Here is a 15,224-nt window from a genome sequence, read left to right as displayed (position 1 = left end):
GGGGACACCTGGTGACCTTGGGGCTCCAAACAAGCCGGCTTTAAGGCCAGAGAACCAAGCTTTCACTCTCTCACATTTACTCACTTGATCTTAGTATTGAAACATAATATCATAATATCAGGACAATAGGTCCCCTTCTTCATTTCTTCTGGGGTCACATTTCCCGAAGGAATATGTGGCCATTTTCTTCCCTCCCAGGACAAAATGCCTGCAGGAGGACTGGATCTTCTTGGCTACCTACCCCCTCCTCAGCAGAAAAGCCATTGCATTTTTGATGTATCTCATCATCCTGTATTCTGTAGCATTATTTGTAGGGCATAAATAACGCTACAGAATACTGGATGTATCCCAGTACAAATAAAAAAAAAAAAAATATCACTCAAAAATCAGAAAGACGCACATGCATTGTGCAAAACAATTGTGCAAATCGTGTAGAAACTATATACAAAAAGGAGTCCCCGTGGAAGCCCTGGCCAGTTGGGCTGGTGTGATAAAAATATTCCTGTATGCACTGCACACCTAGCTGAAAAAGGTGGGGCTAATGCATACAAAACTGAAAAGTCCAAGGTGCAATTCACTGGAGGCGAGAATGGGAAGGAATAATCATGTAGATTCTGACAACAGGAAATTAAGTTGACTGCTCGCTTAGCGGGTTCCAAAAATCAAATATGCCTTAATAAATTGTAGCTACTTAATTACAAAATGTGGGATTTCGGAAAGTGACACAGCCTCTTTAAATACCAATATCTGTGACTCTTTAATTCCTTTGTGGAAAGCCATTAGCACATTTTGTAAACAAACCCATTACCAGAAGATGTGTCAAGTCAATTTGCTTTGCAAATGCAGTTTTCCTCTTAATGTGGAATGAATCTGTAAATTTAACCCCTTAAGGACAATGGGCGGTCCCTAAATTGAAAACAATGCATTTTGACATTTGTCATTAAGGGGTTAAAGGAGGTCACACATCTCAAAAGGTCACCATTAAATACAGGTACATGGGTTTTAAACAAACATCGTACAGTTAAAAACGACTTTGGCATGACTTTAATTACAGACTGGATACGGCTTATTAACAATTAAACATTTCACAACATGAAAGTTAACGAGGGCACTTCTCGTGCAAGTCTGCCTGGCCTGGCATCCATTTTGTTGATCCACCTAATCTGCTGAACTTTCAGAACTAAATTCTGTCGGGGAAACAGGGTGCTAATTGTGTTAAGTGCTGCCCTATTCTAAATGTTTCAAGGAATACTTACACAAAGGAAGACGCTGATACGAAAGTGTTTCTGAAGCTTTTCTGTGCGGTTACAGTGTGATTAAACGTAACAATAAAATGGTGGACCTGCTAATGTTTATTTAACATGCTACAGGCCCCAATTAATGTTTTCTCTGAGGGGCTAGGTTCCCTCATGGTGTTGAATTAACTGAATGAATATTAAAAGCAAACTGCTGTCCATACATTTAATACCCAAATAAATTCAATTATTCGAACTTCCCATGGTGTGTCCATTATAGTTTGTCAAGTGACGTAATTGTTTTAAAGATTTTTATTTTTCATTTTTTATCTCGGGGAAGCTGAGATGTCAAAACTAGTACATTCAACCAATTTCCTTCGTATTATTTCACTGCATTAACTATGCATTCAACCCTGATTGAAGGGTTCAGTGACACCTTAAGAAACAATACCTCAAACCCAAAGGTTCGTTTCGTGTTATTTCGGTAGCATTTCTGGTATTAATATGAGAAATAATTGTGCATATTAAAATACTTGTTGGAGAGGATACAACTTTTTGTAAGGATAATTCAGCTTAATGTATTTTTGAGACATAACTCATTCCTTTATAGAGTAGGCAACATACACTGAAAGTCCTATCTGCATATTTTACCTATTAACTTGCAGACATTTGGATGGTCAAATTCTTTCATGAAAGCAGCTTCATTCAAGAATTCTTCAATATCGCTGGAGCAGAAAATTTCCGCTGGCAGGACAAAGAAAAAAAACAAAATATACACAAAGGGGTGAGAAACGCAGAGGAAAACTCTCTGAAATTAGAATTCTGATGCATCATTATAGAGCTAGGAACAAAACCTAGGCTAACGAGGCTCTTCTGAAGGAAGTGCCTGGAACAGCTAAAAGGCTTTGCTTAAAAATAGATAATTTAGCTCCGCTGTACTAAAACACGGTAGAAACGGAACACAAAACACCATTCCGCATATCTGGCTATTATATGTGTATATTTATATATAGTGTAAACAGGCCCGGACTGGGACAAAAAATAGGCCCGGGCATTTAAGTCTGAGCAGCCCATTTTTATTTATTTATTTATTGTTAAAGTCCACCCTTTATGTACCATCTTCGCATTTACTCATTCACACAAATCATTAACACATTCATTAATGCAGTCTCACAAATCATTTAAGCAATTCATCCACACATGAATTCATTAATTGTCATACGCATTCACACAATTCATCCACACATTTATTCATTCATTCTCATACGCATTCACGCTACCCCCCTCTCCCCATCTTATCTGCCCCTTCTCACTATGTTCCCCCTTCTCACTATGTACCCCTCTCCCCATTTCTCACCCTCCTCTGCCCCTTCTCACTGCACCCCCCTCCCTCACCCTACTTGTTGCCGGAGCAAGCAGCAACTGCGACCGGGCCCGCGGGAGGGCCGGATTAATTTAGGGGCTGATGGAGCTGCAGCTCCAGGCCCCTACCTTAAAACCTCTACGGCCGCATTGACGTAGGGCCCCTTAAGCCCGCCGCAACTGCGACCGGGTCCGCCACTCTAAGGGGGCGGGAAGCCCCCGCCAGGGCCGGCTTTAGGGGTCTGCAGCCGCACAGGGATTAAATTAAAACATCGGGTTTCTTTTTTAACTTTATTTAACATCCTCCATATTAAATAAAGTTAAAAAACTCCCCCGGATGTTTTAATTTAAACCCTGTGCGGCCGCACACCCGTGAGGCCGGCCCTGGTGGGGGCTTCCCGGCCCCTTAAGGTGGCGGACCCGGTCGCAGTTGCGGCAGGCTTAAGGGGCAGATGCCCCTTATGCCCTGCGTTAATGCGGCTGTAAAGGCCGCATAGGCCCAGTCAATCCGGTCCTGACTGGGCCTATTTTCAGGTAGGAGCATGGAGCAACAGCTCCATCGGCCCCTAAGTCAACCCGGCCGACTGGGAAAATGCCCGGTGTGCCCGATGGCCAGTCCGGGCCTGCTTGGGGTAGCAGGAGAAATAACATTACATAAGTTATGGTGGGTAAAGGTGATGGAAACCCTTCCACTAAAATTGAGGGTGTAGTAGACACATTATTAAAACACTCATCTACAGACACCAGACAAGCCAAAAGGTTTGTTTTTCCCTCAGAAATCTCGTGGTGCTGCCGTAACCACAAGGGATTCTGGGTAGGCGCATGCAAATAAGGTCAACAATTATCACCTTTTGCCTCTATAGCCACATCCCAAATGTGGCCTTTTAGCTCCCCAAAAACCTGACAAACCCATGCATGTGGGGTATCACTGTACTCAGATGTTGCTGAACACATATTGGGGTGTTGTGTGACAGCGGCATATACCAGGAGCTGTTAATTCATACCTAAAGTACGTGTGGGGGGGGGAAATGCACACAAAAAAATACTACTACAAACTTTGAAAAAAATGCTGGTGGTAAAATGTGTGCATGCAAATAGTTAAAATACCTGCATTTGAAATACCCTGGGGTGTCTAGTTTTCAAAAATTTATGGTTTTATAGGGCACACTGAAATGGCCAAGCTTAAAGATGTTCCAAATACAGCATGGGCAGTGGATCATCAAATGCGTCTGACCTACTACTATTATAGATTTGTTACATAGCCTACTAATCTATTGTTAGGCCTGCTCAATTCTAAACAAACACAATTAGTTTTTGAAACTCTTCATATTAACATCATTTTACTGTACTTGTACACATTCTTATGTGTAAAGAATAACATATACATTTGTATAATGTAATACAATTTTGTTCTGTATCCGCCTGACAAACATTATTCTAACACTGTCAGCTGGTAAATTTCACTGTATTATTATTATTACAGTTTTTCTGTGTTTAAACGGCTGTAATCTCTAGATTCTACAAATAAATGTGATTCTGTTGGCGTCAGGGCCGGCCCTACAATGGGGCCGACTGGGGCAATTGCCCCAGGCGGCACTTCAGAAGGGGCGGCACTTTGCCGCCCCAAGCGGTTTTTTTTTTGGTTTTTTTGAAGCGGAGGAGAGAGAGAGGGGCACCGAGTGATTTTCGCTTACCCGCTCGGCGCCCCTCTCTCTCTCCTCTGCGGCGAGTTTCCCTGTTCGGTCTCGGTGCCGGCTTGTAATGCAGAGCGCCGGAAGTGACGCGAATTTCCGGCGCTCAGCATTACAAGCCGGCACCGTGGCAGCACAGGGAGACTCGCCGCAGGACTGTTTAAGAGTAAGTACCGGGGGGGGTAGATAATGCCGCCCCCCCCCCGGCGTCGGCGGGGGGCGGCATTTTAAACTTCGCCCCAGGTGGCGTTAAGTCTTCGGCCGGCCCTGGTTGGCGTATTCTAACTGCAAAATTAACAGTTGTTGTATTTGGTTCTGGATTTTACAATTGTATTTTTGGTTTTTCAGAATATTCTTCTAAATTTAACAGTTTTATTGTTTTTCAATTTACACAATTTTGATGTCATGATTTTACAGCATTATACGGTTATTTTCAGACATTTTTACAGTATGTGGTGGCTGTGACCTAACTGTGAAACATGAAGAAATGATGGCTGGTTACATCCTAAGTGATAATTGTTCTTTTTAATTCTTTCAGTTTAAAAAATGCAAATAAGAACAATTTAACAGAACTAAATACAAGCTCTACAAACAGATGTTAATGACCACTCCAGCTCTATTTTCATGCTAACGCATATTGAAGTCCATTTGGCATGTACTCCCATTGTACTGCGAGTAAATTGGTGCAAATATTCTTTAGCTATCTCCTTTAATTTCTGCCCCGGCTTCCTCTACTGAAAGCAGGAAGCTTAGGTATGCCGCCTGCACATGCTCAGCGGCACTGCCAATTAAGTCAAATGAATGTATGCTAGCTGGACATTGAGCATTTGAAGCAAGTGTACTCGAGTACATTTGCTGGTTTCAGTAGAGAAAAGCATATGCGATCCAAAACCTGCCAGTAGTATGGGTGTGTTTTCTGCATTATGATGATTAGTGTAACTATGGGACCAACATAGCATGACTTGCATTTTTACCATTATACATATATCTACATATTTAACTGTTCAACAGAGATAAATGTCCTTAAACTATAGGTCACTGCGACAATCACAGGCTTTGGTCGGTGTTCTCTCCAAATGTATAGTGGGGAAAGGGTAATCTTATAGTTGGGTACAAATAAACATATGGATCATATAAACATTTTCTGACCCGTGACGCATTATATCTTTAAAGGAAACCGATCATGTCTGGGAAACCCAAACTTTACTATTTCAATGGAAGGGGCAGAATGGAGTCAGTCAGGTGGCTGTTGGCTGCAGCAGGTGTAGAGGTTGGTATACAGAAACTCATACGTTGGAACCAAGTGGTAACCGAAATCTTCCATATTACAAAAGACTACAAAAACTCTCTAAAATGTGCTCGTAATGATGTAGTTCTACAAAAGCCTCTCCTCTGTGTTTAAACGTGACAGCTACTTGGTATCGTACATAATTTATCATACTAACTTTTCTAAATCAAAATTCAAGGCATTTTACACTCAAGTAACAAACTATTGTTCTGAATTGATCTTTACTTCTATCTATTTGAGTGAGTAGCTGGAGCACCAGACTTCAGTACTCTAAAAACAACTGGCACTTGGTGTTAAGCCATATCTTATGTTAAAGAAAGACAAGATTTGAAAAATATAATTTAGCTTTATATATGTTAGTTTTATAGGGTGGTTGACATTCATGTGCCTTTTGCCACTGACCAGATTGCTTCCCTAATATCAGCTTTTATAATATATAAAGTACATTGAACTTTTCCATAGCCCTTACGAAAAATGACTGCAGTTTTTTCTGAAGTAATACTGCAGTTTTTTGGACATGAAAAAACTGAAATACTGCACGTTTACATCAATATATTGCAAACCTACAGTTGTACTTCAATGTACTGCAGCTTTATTGCATTTGTACTTCCTTACAAAAATAACTGCAGTAAAACCGCAGTACAGTGAAGTACAAATGCAGTAATACTGCAGCAAAAGTGCAGTATTGCAGTTTTTTCATGTCCAAAAAACTGCAGTATTACTTCAGAAAAAACTGCAGTCATTTTTCGTAAGGGAGATCTTTGAAATTATGTGAAGTGGCTAAGCGAACATCTAATTGACTGCATGTCCTGAAATTGCTTATTTATATATGAATTAATGAGGAGAAAAAGCCCTCCAAATAGAAGGATTATTTAGTGTATTGTACTGGAAATAAATGAAACTGCAAGTACCATTAAACTTTTTGAATACATGTTCCTTTGTCCTGTACCTTTTTGTGTTCACTAAGCTTTATCTTCAGTCTTTGTGGGAAAGATTCAGATAATAAAGTAAATGGATCATTAAGAATGTTAGATATGTTCAGGTAATAAAAGAGCCGCTATCATTAACCTATTTGCCTTTCAACATAAAAGAAAATAAACATTATCTCACAGCTTTTAAAGTAATGAAAAGGTTATTTCGCATGAGTTTGAATGTTTTAAAAATTGTTGCATTCATTTTTTTTTCTTTTACAGTTTGAAGAGGAATTATTTGAAACAAGAGAACAATATGACAAATTACTTAATGGTAAGATTTTTATTTAAATAGCATACTTTTAATAAATGTAACTGCATCTGAAATATAACTCTATCCTGTCCCATTAGGAAAAATCGGACCTAGACTGCATGACTCGTTTCTATTTTTCAGGGGTTGTGACTAGAAATGACAAGGATTGCAGATACAATAACAATATGTGGGTTGATATGAACTGCCTGAAAACAAGCCTAGTTGTGTCTATTGTCTTTGGTCATGTTAATGATTTCATTTTTTAATCTTGCTAGATGGATCTTTGCTGTTCCAGCAAGTCCCAATGGTGGAAATCGATGGGATAAAGTTAGTACAGACTAGAGCCATTCTGCACTACATTGCTGGAAAATACAACCTTTACGGGAAGGACCTGAAGGAGAGAGCGTAGTAAGTAATTCAAGTATTTTATATATACAGTATCAAACAAGAGTGAGTACACCCCTCACATTTAAAGTGGACTTTTCAACATAGAGATTTTTTTTGCCAAGATCTAGACATTAATGGCTGTGTATTGAGTTTTTTTGAGGGGGCAGCAAATGTACACTGTTATACAGGCTGTACATGCACTACTTTACATTGTAGCAGAGTGTTATTTCTTCAGGGTTGTCACATGAAAAGATATAATAAAATGTGAGGGGTGTACTTTTGTGAGTTACTGTGTATGGGTGTTTGAGCTGTTTGCATCTTGCTGAATAATTAAAGTTTTTCATTTGATGTTTTGTTTAGTTTTAGAAAATTCTCTTTATTTAGGAGTTAACACTGTTAATATGAGAAATAATTTTCTGCATATAGAAAACCAATGAGCGTAATAACCCAATGAGTGGCCTAGAGTGCACCTAGTGGCCTCTTTTTACACTATGAAAAATATACATTTTGGTCATTTTGTAAATTTCTATAGACATGTCAACTATTTATTCATCCAAGGACATTTGCTATAATGATGAAATCAACACATTGTATTGGCCACCCACCCACGCTCTTTGTGCCTCCCTCAGAAGTGTTTGAGGCATCACTTTGTGCTGCTTGTTGCAAGTCATAGTCCACCAATGCTTGTACGAACTCCTCTTTGGTTTTTCCACGGCAGGGAATCAACCTCTGAAACTGGAGATCATTATTATCATTATTATCAAATAAGGAATTAGATAATGCACATTTATCTTGGTGTTGTATATTTCATACAGTTTGCACTATGGCGAAGAGAAACTTGTAAACACTTATACGTTGTTGTTTTGCATCACACATTTGTTTACTAAAAAACAATGGGTTTCACTCTATCTTGCTAGTGTTGGTTGCCCCAACCATTCACCAAGAATGAAAGGTACAGAAGCACCATGCTGTGTCTTACAAGGGCTAGGTGTGGACATACAACAGTCCTTTGTTATAATGCACAAAGAGTGCAAAATCTGCATAAAACCGTGGAAAACAAACGTGTATTACACAATGAAACCGAATACTTTTATGTAAGACCCACTCACCTCTAGTCTCATCTAAGCTGATATCTCATTTTATAGTTTGAGGTTGCTGGAGAATGAATATCATACTTGCATGCATACTGATTAACAATTAAACATCTATGTAATGGTGAGTTATATTTTATAATTTCTTATTAATATGCTATAACTTATTTTTCAGTATTGACATGTATGTGGAAGGAACCGCAGATGTTATGGCACCGATCATAGGTCTCGCCTTTCTGCCTGAAGCTGACAAGGGAAAACAGAGGGACCTCATAAAAGACAAAACAATAAACCGGTATTTCCCTGTTTATGAAAAGGTATGTATTAAGAACATTTACCTGAAACCGGATTTCAATGTTGTTGTTGTTTTTTTTCAAAACTATGCAAATTATTCAACTGAAAGAAATGAAAAATGGCAAATTTATGGATCTTTAAGACTAAAGTCATATTTTTGCGGGGTGCCACATCCCCTGGGAATATCGTTGAATACCGCAAACGGTAAATGGCATACAGGTTGCAAAGCTGAGATTTACCTGAAGGTGGCCAAATATGCTTCTAGGAGAATATTTCATAACCCTTTCCATCATTGTGTAAGCTTTATTTTTTAGATAATACGATTAACACACACACAATCTCACCATGTGTCTTAAGAGTAAATGTGATCTCCTCTGACCGAGGAGGATGTAACCAAATACTAAGAAATCTGATTTATTTTTCTTTAGCTATTAAAAGATCAGGATTACTTGGTTGGCAATCAGTTAAGTTGGGCGGACATACATCTCCTGGAGGCCATACTAATGGTGGAGGAATTGTACAGTGACATCTTACCTTTGTTCCCTCGACTTCAGGTAAATGTGGGTGAAAGCTAAAAGGGTCATTATATAATTTTGTTTAATTGAAGAGGGTTTGAAATTCCACATATTTTAAGTGAAGGGGCTAACAATGTTCAATATACAGTATGGTCTGAGTTTATTGTTATATATATCAGCTAGACATTGCAAGCAAGCCATCTGACACAGTGAATATTGTGATCTGACGGACAACTTGCTTTTATAAACCTTTCATTTTAAGGCATTCAAAGAAAGAACAAGTGAGATTCCGACGATTAAGAAATTTCTCCAGCCAGGAAGTCAAAGGAAATCTAAACCTGATGAAAAATACGTAACAACTGTAAAGACCATTTTTCTCTTCTGATTCACATAAAAATAGAATACAGAATATTGATTTCACTAGGGGACCAACATGTGTATTGTTATATACGGTATACACAATAAAATAGTCTATTAATCTGTTGTCTTTTGAATTTTTTTATTAAAGAAAATATAGGCAAATCCTAGTTACTAATTTTACTTTTCACTTAATTTTTGTTGTCGTAAATTGCAAAAATCACAGAAGAAATGTAATAAAGACTCATAAGATGGTAGGGAGGGTTGCATTGACAACAAAGTTCTACACAAGTAATTTGAAAGACACCAAGAGGATTATGATAGATTTACAGAAGTGTCATTTGGATTTCAGACACACATGTAAAGCACCAGAAAACATACTGACTATTTATTTTGTGTGAAGTGAAGTTGTGAAAAACATCTTGTAGAAAAATAAAAGAAACATAATATGAGGGAAACCTAGAGGAGACATTGACATAGAAGTACAAGTATAGACAGGTCGAAGCCAAAAAAGGAGCTAAGTGCATCGAGATGTCTGCTTAACTCTCTAAAATTGGTTTTATTGGTAACATACAGTATAGAGACTGCCTGAAAATGTACTATATTATATGTGCATTACCCCCCCTCCCCCGAAAGCTAGGTATAAGTGCTTAAATGTATGGGCCACAGACCATGATGGATCCAAACCTACAAAGCTCATGTGCAGCCTCCAGCCCAAAGTCAAACTTGACATAGTGACCCAAAACAAAGAAGTCATTCAGTACTTAATATGCAGTCCTGTTCAAAAATATAATAATAATATGTATATATTGGGCCATAAATGGGCTGTAAGCTGTCTCAGAAAGCACTAATTGAAGCCTAGATCTGAGAAAATGTTGTCGTCTCAGGAAATTCCATCCATGTGCAGTAAGCAGATGACTTTACTTAAACATCTATAAGTTCTAAGATCAGAGAGGGTATGAAGAGGATAATGAAATCTGTGTGTTTTATATTTGTGTCAGCATGACTGAGCACATTTTAAGCTTTAGGAATCCTAATTGGAATGAACATGATCTTTGAATAATTTTTATTTTTAAATCAAAAAGCAGTACACGCAATATAGATGCTACTGCAAAATACAAATACATGCCTCTCTTCCCAATCAATATACGGTATGTGCTAAACAGAACACGTTGGTACTACAACTAAGATGTATTCATGTGCACATCAACATATAAGCATCAGTGTACAGGCCTAGGGCATAGACCTTTCTGTACAAATATATATGGTGAATAAAAAATAGGGAATGCGCATACTGCATAAAGAAATAATACACGATACAATGTTAAGTGCAAGAGTTCAACAGATTTCTTTATTAACAAATTTATCCTCATAAAATGTGTTATTTAAGTATTTTTTACTTTTTGTTTCAGTGTAGATGTTTTAACAATATTAGATATTAGTCACTCAGATCCATTTTTTTATTCTTCCATGGCATGCCAGTGTTCATCAAATGAATCAACAAGCAGACCAGGTCAAGATGGATTTCACAAGTATGGTAGTCATCCATAATCCCTCAAATGTGAGGTATTACATGATATTTCAAGGGCATTACCTCATGTGTCATAATAGGTGACATCACAAATCTCTAGCTGTTATCTAAGATAGCATGATGAGACTGATGAAAGAAGAAAACAAAGAAGGATATACACCCAGTAAAAACTTCACTTTTAACGAAAATAGGGGAAATTTTCATTTTTGTAGTCTATCAGAGTACTTAGCCAACACGATTTGGACACCCAATTTTAAATTTGGTGCCAACATACCTCTCAATTGTTCTCTGATGATTATGAGGTTTTTAGCCATTTCTATTTTTACCATCATATCTAGTGATCAGATGGTTAGAAACAAGGTATCTATAAACAACTGGAAAAAATATAGGTTCAAATAGGCAATGTCCAAACTGCTTAAACAAATCTTGCCTAAACCTAACTATAATAACTAACTAAACCCAACTACAACAATTGTACTGCTCCCAGCAGGAAATTAGTGCCATAACCCTTTGTACTCAAAGCTTCATTTGAAAAAAATGATAAATGCACAAAAAGTGATGCTTACTAATATTTAATCTAATATTTGCCTAAATATTCCAAAGGTACAGGAAAATCCTTGGAACTGTTTCCAAATACCAGACAATTAATGAATATATTTATTTATGTGTGTGCAATTTACAATGGGTAAAATGTGCAAAAAAAAAATCATAAATAAAAAATCACCCACTTTTTATGCCAAATTACAGTTAGTATGAACATGTATGTAGCAAAAATGCTGAGACTGCTTGCAGTGTAAAATAGCCTGTTCGTAAGGGGATTAAGAAGTATTATGTATTTGCCAACTTACTTACTGTTTTCTGAATAAATTTTTCTTTGTCTTTTTTTTATAAAATACCACCCGTTCTATATAATATTAGTATTTATTGTTTTACAGTATATAGCACCATCATATTCCACTGCACTCCACAATGGGTAAACAGGACATAAGTAGAACATAATATAACAATTTGATTGTCCTGCCCTGCTCAAACAAGTTTACAATCTAGAAGGATAGAGAATTTTGGCCAAACCGTTTAGATAAAAATAAAAGCAAGTGTTGTATCATGATATTAGTAAATAAAAACAAGTAGGACTCTCATTCTGTTGAATGCGAATCCTGTTACATGTAGATAAAATGGGTGCGACACCAAAAGCGATCTCTCAAATAAGCATGTTACATATTCTTGAAACTATATAGCTGCTTATGAGCCAATGAGACAACTTTGTTGGGAATTAATAACCCAATATTGCATTTTATTGTTTGAGCTAATCCTCTTTATTATCTTTATTCTCAAGTATCCAATGTAAGATTTATCAAAGTGACAATTCTAGGGACAAATAAATGCTGTTACTCATGCTACCTATATAATAAGAGCAAAAGCATTGTGTAAAGCATACAGCCATATCAGATGCATTTAGTGTTTTTCTTTTTTGGAGTCAGTATGATTAATTTCTAAAAGGTATAAAATGGCATCATGCTACCACATTGATTCTTTTTGTATACATATTCATTAACCATTGTTAAAAAAGGAAGGCATACTGCCACACGCTGTGCCTACATGGATGTGGGTGGAGCTTGACTACCCCTATGGTTTTACTCCTACAACTTGATCTAGTTTGGAGGTACTGTTAGGGAAGCGCAGCTACATTGAACCCCATGGATCCCTCTGCAACTGAGCGCAGAGCTTCAGGAGAGGGTGGATGAGGGGCGAAAGGGACACCTGCCTAGCCAATCAGATCAGCCTAATGAACTAGCGATCAATGATGTGACAGATGTCACAGCTATATCACCCTCACATCCAATAGTGGCATGTGGTTTACACAATATATATAGTTGGCAAATCTTACTTTTTTAATATTATGGTGACTTGATGTTTCAAAAAAAATATAAAGTGATTTGAATCTACATATTAAAAAATGCAATTTCTGTTACTTTGAATTGATATTTGCTTCTTTATATGTATTGAAAAACAACAGAATTGATGCTAGTGTCAAGAATATGCAAATCTTTTTCATGGGCTGTCTTAACCCCACCCACTGTCTTGGATTGTAAACATCTCCACTCACCACCATTTACACTTCACAATAAAAACACTAGGTGGTGGTATAACTTAAATCTATTAACTTGAGCTGTTTTTGTTGCCCTCTAGTTATTGTCTTGTGGTTGTAGATAATATATGTTTAATGCAAAAAATATCATGGAATGTTACATTATAATCTTTTTCTATGTCTCACATGAGGACTGTCTTACCCATGATCCTCTACTATATTTGAAGCTAGTTCTCATGACTTGGAACTTCTTGGAGAATGGAACATGGCACCCATTGCAACACATGTGAAGCAGTGTGCAACATGACCCCATAGGTACTTATGATTCAAATGGCATCAAACATCATCTCGGGCTAGTAGGGCTCCTTAGTGTATAACTCAGAAAACACCAGTGGGTGTGTGTAACAAATCAATTAAGAAAACACAATTTTTTTATTCTTTATTTTTGAAGCCCCGAGGCCAGTGCTTCACTGTGAAGAAAAAATTAAAAGTGCCAAGGTGCCGTAAGGCCACAGTGGACACCAGGTCCCCTTCCTTATTGTTTTCGAGGGTGGCACTCCTGAAGGATATGCGGCCCCTTCCTTCCCTCCCTCCCTCCCAGGCCGTAAGGTCTGCAGGAGGGCCAGATCTTCTTGGTCTTCCCCGCAAGGGTTGAGACCACTGAAATAGTCGTTTAAAGGAGGGGGGCTGCTCAGAAGAGCTACCTAACGCCACTCCTCACCAGAAAAAACGGACCTTTTTTTTAGGGGACCTGGCTCCACCATGGCTTTTCAGTATATCAAAAAGTATGAACCGTGTCCATTACTTTTTGTATCAAAAAACAAATATAAAAAAAGAAAAAAACACGTACTCTGCAAAAAACAGTGCAAATCATGTGAAACAAAAACTATATACAAAGTACTCCCCAAGGAAGCCCCACCCCTTTGCCTGGTGGGCCGGGCCGCGGCAGGGCCGGATTGACTTAGGGGCTGATGGAGCTGCAGCTCCAGGCCCCTACCTTAAAATAGACCCAGTCAGGACCGGACTGACGCGGCCTCTACGGCCGCATTAACGCAGGGCATAAAGGGCACCTGCCCCTTAAGCCCGCCGCAACTGCTGATAAGGGGGAACATAGTTAGAAGGGGCAGATAAGAAGGGGATGGGGAGAGGGGGTAGTGTGAATGCGTACAAGAATGAATGAGTAAATGTGTGGATGAAGTGTGTGAATGCGTATGAGAATTAATGAATTCATGTGTGGATGAATTCCTTGAATGATTTGTGAGGCTGCATTAATGAGTATGTGTTAATGATTTGTGTGAATGAGTGAATAAGTGTTTGTGTCTATCATGAATGTTTAAGCGATTTGGGGAAATGCAAAGATGGTACATGAAGGGTGGGCTTTAACAATAAATAAATAAAAATGGGCTGCTCAGTCTTAAATGCCCGGGCCTATTTTTTGTCCCAGTCCGGGCCTGCATATACTGTATTCAGTATGTTCTATAATAATGCAAATTATAAGTACATTAATAACTGCAATAAAGCACATCTAAATAAGTAATAAAGAAGGGGGCATTGAAGCCGATAACATTAAATAACTTTTCTATTCATTCTGACAAATCCCTAAATATGCATTTATTATCATCTTTTATTTATATAATGACAACAATTTAGCAGCACTTCTTACAATACATATATTCAAGGGTATGACAAAACTAGAATTCATAGACTAGGAAAAATTTATTAATTTGCCCACTTCCACATTCCCCAGCTATATTCCTTAGAGGAGATGTGTGCATGTGTGGAAAGTGTTCCCATTTATTTTATTGGCATTGCTTTCTTATGCTGCAGCTTCTACGTCGGGTAAGTTCAAAGTTTTTAAATATCCATTTTTCTTTATTGGGGTGTCAGAGACAGTAAAATGTCTTTAAGCCTGTATGGTGGATATTTGTGAATTACTAACAGTAAAATCTTAAATATAAGATTTATGAAGTTAATCTTTAACTAATGCCCTAAGAGGGTTTATTCACTGATATGGAGTTTACAGGAGAATTTCAGTTCTTGGAATTCATGATGATGAGCCACCCCAGACAACTTTTTCCACAAGAAGAGCTTGGTCGGGTCTAGATAATGCTTAATTAAATAACTTATTTTTAAAGAAAGTCACCTCAATGATGCATTTTA

General features: G+C 37.9%; 1 protein-coding gene across 1 annotated transcript; it reads left to right on the top strand.

The window, feature by feature from the left end:
• Window positions 1-5,471: 5,471 nt before the first annotated feature.
• On the top strand, window positions 5,472-9,472 carry LOC149302339 (glutathione S-transferase-like). Its single transcript, XM_089482645.1, has 6 exons — window positions 5,472-5,558; window positions 6,770-6,821; window positions 7,076-7,208; window positions 8,454-8,595; window positions 9,001-9,126; window positions 9,350-9,472. The coding sequence occupies exons 1-6, from the start codon at window positions 5,472-5,474 to the stop codon at window positions 9,470-9,472; spliced, it is 663 nt and encodes a 220-aa protein (XP_089338771.1).
• The last annotated feature ends 5,752 nt before the right edge of the window (window positions 9,473-15,224 follow it).

The sequence above is a fragment of the Sceloporus occidentalis genome, unplaced genomic scaffold, assembly GCF_023333645.1.
Source record: "Sceloporus occidentalis isolate IW3139 unplaced genomic scaffold, rSceOcc1.0.p SCAF_19, whole genome shotgun sequence".
Lineage (NCBI taxonomy): Eukaryota > Metazoa > Chordata > Lepidosauria > Squamata > Phrynosomatidae > Sceloporus > Sceloporus occidentalis.
The sequence above is the reverse complement of the archived record's forward strand: the minus strand, read 5'-3'. Positions and strand labels throughout refer to the sequence as shown.